The sequence below is a fragment of the Tupaia chinensis genome, unplaced genomic scaffold (assembly GCF_000334495.1).
Source record: "Tupaia chinensis unplaced genomic scaffold, TupChi_1.0 Scaffold146740_1, whole genome shotgun sequence".
NCBI lineage: Eukaryota > Metazoa > Chordata > Mammalia > Scandentia > Tupaiidae > Tupaia > Tupaia belangeri.
Window position 1 is genome coordinate 1,506,715 of NW_006206595.1, and position 4,308 is coordinate 1,511,022.

Genomic DNA, 4,308 nt, shown 5'->3' on the forward strand with positions numbered 1-4,308 from the left:
AGATGGCATATATGGGTGTCCAGCACCACAGCCATTACGCCAATTGCTGGTCTTGTGATTTCTCATTTTACGTCTTTGTCTCTCTGGCGAGCGCACACATCCTATAGCAAAACTTTCTCTCAAAAAAACAAGATAAAACACTCCAGGCATGTATGAGTACCCAATATCCGGAGGAGAGAAGGAACTGTAGAGTAGCCATCACCCCTGGGTGTGTGTGTGTGTGTGGGGGGTACTTTCTCATTTTTTTTCCCCTCTGTTTTATCGGTCCTAAAGCAAATTAAGAACAAAAGCAAAAATAAATTTTAGGAGATTTTTGTCCTTCTTGTTCTGCCCTGGGCCCAGTAAAAGCCCAGGACTCCACCTTGGGGAGACTGTTACTATAGCGATCAGCTCCAGGAGGCCTTTATCTGCTTAATGAGTTGGACATCTCTCTCTCTGCTATCCTGTGCAGTTTTGCGGACTGTCTGCGAGTACGAGAGGAGAGCTGCAACTATAATATATATACATCACAGATCTAGTAGGGCAGCTGGAAATACGGGACTCAGGTAGCTTCGCCCAGAGGATCCGAGGTTAAAGATTAAGACGATATAGCTCCCCCTTAAGGGAGTGCGGATTAAAGCCGCTAAATCATGTCCGCGATATCACGTGCCTGCCTCCCTACCAATAGAAAATTAACAATTGCTTCCTCTGTTCCCCATGGAAACAACTCCGCCCCCACAGACCTTCCCGCCCCTCAGTCAAGCGTGAGGTTTTGGCTTTTTATTGAGTGTTCACGATGACAATCAAACCTGAGCCTTTTGGCTGGACACTTTGCTTCCGCTAAATAAAGGAGTACAGTGATTGGTCTATAGAGAAAGGACTGGTTTAGCCTTGCCCAATAACCCTTATTTTGGGCAGGGTCTAATTAAGGGGTAGGGCCAATCAGAGGCGGCGTTGCTTTTGCGGCTCCACGTCGGCACCAGCTGCGGGGCAAGATGGAGGCGCTGATTTTGGTAGGAGCTGGAGGGGCAGCGGAGGTGCTGTGGTGTCCTGAGGGGCCGGGAGTCAGGGTTAAGCCGGACTGGGAGGGGGAAGATAGGGGAGTTCGGGGCAGTCTTAGGGACCAGAGGTTCTGCTATTCCCTAGAATGTATGTGTGGCCTAGGGCAGGAGCCAAAGCCTCGGTGTAGAGTAAGAAGTCCTGCGGAGGAGAGAGCAGAGAGTTGGTTAAAAGTTGAACGGAGCTCATGCTGTCTTTACGATACGTAGGGTTATAAACACACTGGTTCCTCTTGATTCTTAGCATTGTGGATGATGTCCTGACTTGAATTTCCCCCCAACCCTCACACTCGCCCCAAATTTTAAGAATAGATTACAGGTGTCTTGTCATCACAGGCTCCTCCTGATGGTGTTTGACACTGCATTGGTTATTCCCTGTCTCGTTCCTGCACATTTCTCTTGATTTCAGTTTCCTTTTAATCCTCATTGGATTGGTTTGCCATGATAAAGAATTAACATTCTATTAAAGTTCTCGAATACCTAGTAGGGTTAGTATGGGCTGTGGAATATTTTTCTAGACTCCTTACTCTGTTCTTTTCCATCTCCCCTTAGTCGTTAGAGATTTTTTTTTTTTTTTTTTTTTGCTCTGTAGCCGGTGTGCTTGCTGGAGGTGCTGAGAGAGACAGAGACAGAAAGCGAGAAATCACCCTCCAGGGATGATGGCCACGCTGCAATCCCTTCTCCTCTCTGGATATTGGGCACCCATGCACACACACCCAGCGTGAGTTTCTTGCTGATGGTCTGGGACTAGAACATCAGTGGACCATGTGGGAGTCTAGCAGTGTAACTATTATGCCATCTCCTGGTCCCATAGGGATTCTTACTGTAGGATCTAGGGTGCTAATTTCTTCCTGCCTGATTATGTTAGAACTGTAGTGCCCCAAGGGGTTTTATTAGCCCTCTTGTCCACCTAATCTTGTTTGTTTAAGCAAATGAAATACTTTTACCCTTTCTTTAGGACTAGACCAGAGCATTTCTCTCAGAAACACCCTGTTGGGAACCAGCAGTTAGCGTAATGGCTATGTCGCTGGACTCCCATGTAGGCGACCGCGGTTCACATCCTGGACTCGGTGGCTTAGAACTCACGCCGGGCACGTGTGGGTGCGTGCCCAAGATCCCGAGAGGAGAATGGAGGAGAAGGGATTGCTGTGACCATTCACCCTGGGGGGTGATTTCTCGCTTTCTGTCTCTATGTCTCTCTCTGTCTGTCTGGCGAGCGCACACGCCCTGTAGCGAAAACCTCTCCAAAAAAAAAAACAAAAACAAAACAGCCCTGTTGGGGCCAGCATGTGGCATGGTGGTTAAGGGTGCTGGACTCCTATATGGCCGACCACGGTTCACATCCTGGGCCTGGTGGCTTGCTTTCTCTTTCTCGCACTCTCGCTCTGTCCCTCTCTGGCCTAATTAAAATAAAGAAATAAAGTTAAATAAAGTAATTGACACACACACACACACACACACACACACAACACCGAGATTGTGGATTTAGAGATGTTAATATTTGTGTGGCTGTAGGATTTTAGCTCCCAGCCTCCTTCCTTAATTGGGTTGAACCACTAGGCATCTTCCCAAAGATGATTTGTAGCTTATTTCTTCAGATCTTTTACATATATATATATATTCAGATCCTTGTCAGGTAAAAGAGAATAACAGGTTTTAATTCCCCTCTTTCAAAGTAGCAAAGATAGAGATAATTTCTTCTCGTGATATGGATAGGTCAGGTCTAGGTAAAAAACCTTAAAATTGGAGTGATTTTTAATATTTTTGTACCAGGAGAGTAATGAGTATTTCTAACTAGGTAACAGATTAAATAGCTTCTAGGCATGGGCCAGCCCATGGTGTGGTGGTTAGGCTCCGGATCCCTTATGGTCAACTGCTCAGTTTGTGTCCTGGACCCAGAGGCTTGAAAAACAAGGCAGATGCCCAAAATCTGGAAAGGAGAATGGAGAAGAGATTGTGGGGAGGAGGGATAATTTTTAACTTTCCCTGCACCTCCCAACTGCCATAAGTGCTCGCACCCTATGGCAAAAAAAACCCAAAAGAATAGATTCTAGGGAATTGGTTTATTTGGAAGTTTGCTTTGTTTCGTTTTTAATCTGCTATAGGGCCTGTGTGCCTGTCAGAGAGAGGCAGAGAAAAGTGAAAGGTAGAAAGCCCATGATGAGGAAATCTATAGTAGCATTAAAGTGGGACTTGGGCCGGGAAGATGAAGAAATCAAAATCTAATCTAGTTTTTTTTTGAGAGGTTTTCGCTATAGGGCGCGTGCGCTCGCCAGATAGACAGAGAGAGACATAGAGACAGAAAGCGAGAAATCACCTCCCAGGGGGGATGGTCACGCCACAATCCCTGCTCCTCCATTCTCCTCTCGGCATCTTGGGCACGCACACACACACGCCCGGTGTGAGTTTTAAGCCCCTGGGCCCGGGACGCAAACCGCGGTTGCCTACGTGGAAGTCCAGCGACATAGCCATTACGCTAACTGCTGGTTCCCAAAATCTAATCTAGTTTTAACATAGTACTTGCTTGAACAAACCCTTCCCCTGTACCTTAGTTTGTTCTACTCTTATTATATGATGATTATTAGAAGGTTATAATAATAAAACCTTGGGGCTGGTACATGGCGTGGTGGTTAGGGGTGCTGGACTCCCACGTGGCTGACCATGGTTTGAGTTCCAGACCTGGCGGCTTGCTTTCTTTCTCTCTCTCTTTCCTTCTCTGGTCAAATTAAAATACATAAATGAAGTGAAATGAATTGAAATCAAATAAATTTTTAAAATCTTTAAAAAAAATCACATTTTAAAAATAATAATATAACCTTGTATATACTCCTTGTGACAAAGATTTTTTTTTTTTTTTTTTTTTCCTACAGGGTGTGTGCACTTGCTAAGAGACAGAAAGATAGAAAGTGAGAAATCACCCCTCGGGAGAATAGCCATGTCCCAATCCCTTCTTCTCCATTCTCCTCTCAGGATCTTGGGCACTGACACATGCACCTAGCGTGAGATTTTTTTTTTAAGAATTACTTTATTTAACTTTTAATTAATTAATTTTAATTTCATCAGAGAGGGACAGAGAGAGAGAGAGAGAAAGTAAGAAAACAGGGCGGCAGGTGACATGGAAGTTAAAGGTGCTGGACTCCCACATAACCAACTGCAGTTTGAGTCCCAGACCTGGCAGCTTGCTTTCTCATTTTCCCTCTTTTTCTCTTTCTCTGTCCTTTTCTGGTCAAATTAAAATGAATAAATAAATAAATAAAGTTAAATAATTATT

General features: G+C 44.8%; 1 protein-coding gene across 1 annotated transcript in view; it reads left to right on the plus strand.

Moving 5' to 3' along the window:
* The first annotated feature begins 846 nt into the window (after window positions 1–846).
* COPZ1 (coat protein complex I subunit zeta 1) overlaps window positions 847–4,308 on the plus strand; it is a 27,960-nt gene continuing 24,498 nt past the window's right edge. Inside the window, exon 1 of the mRNA XM_006169110.3 lies at window positions 847–992. Within this exon, the coding sequence (XP_006169172.1) occupies window positions 975–992 (18 nt within the window). The 5' untranslated portion in view covers window positions 847–974. The remainder of the gene's footprint in view (window positions 993–4,308) is intronic.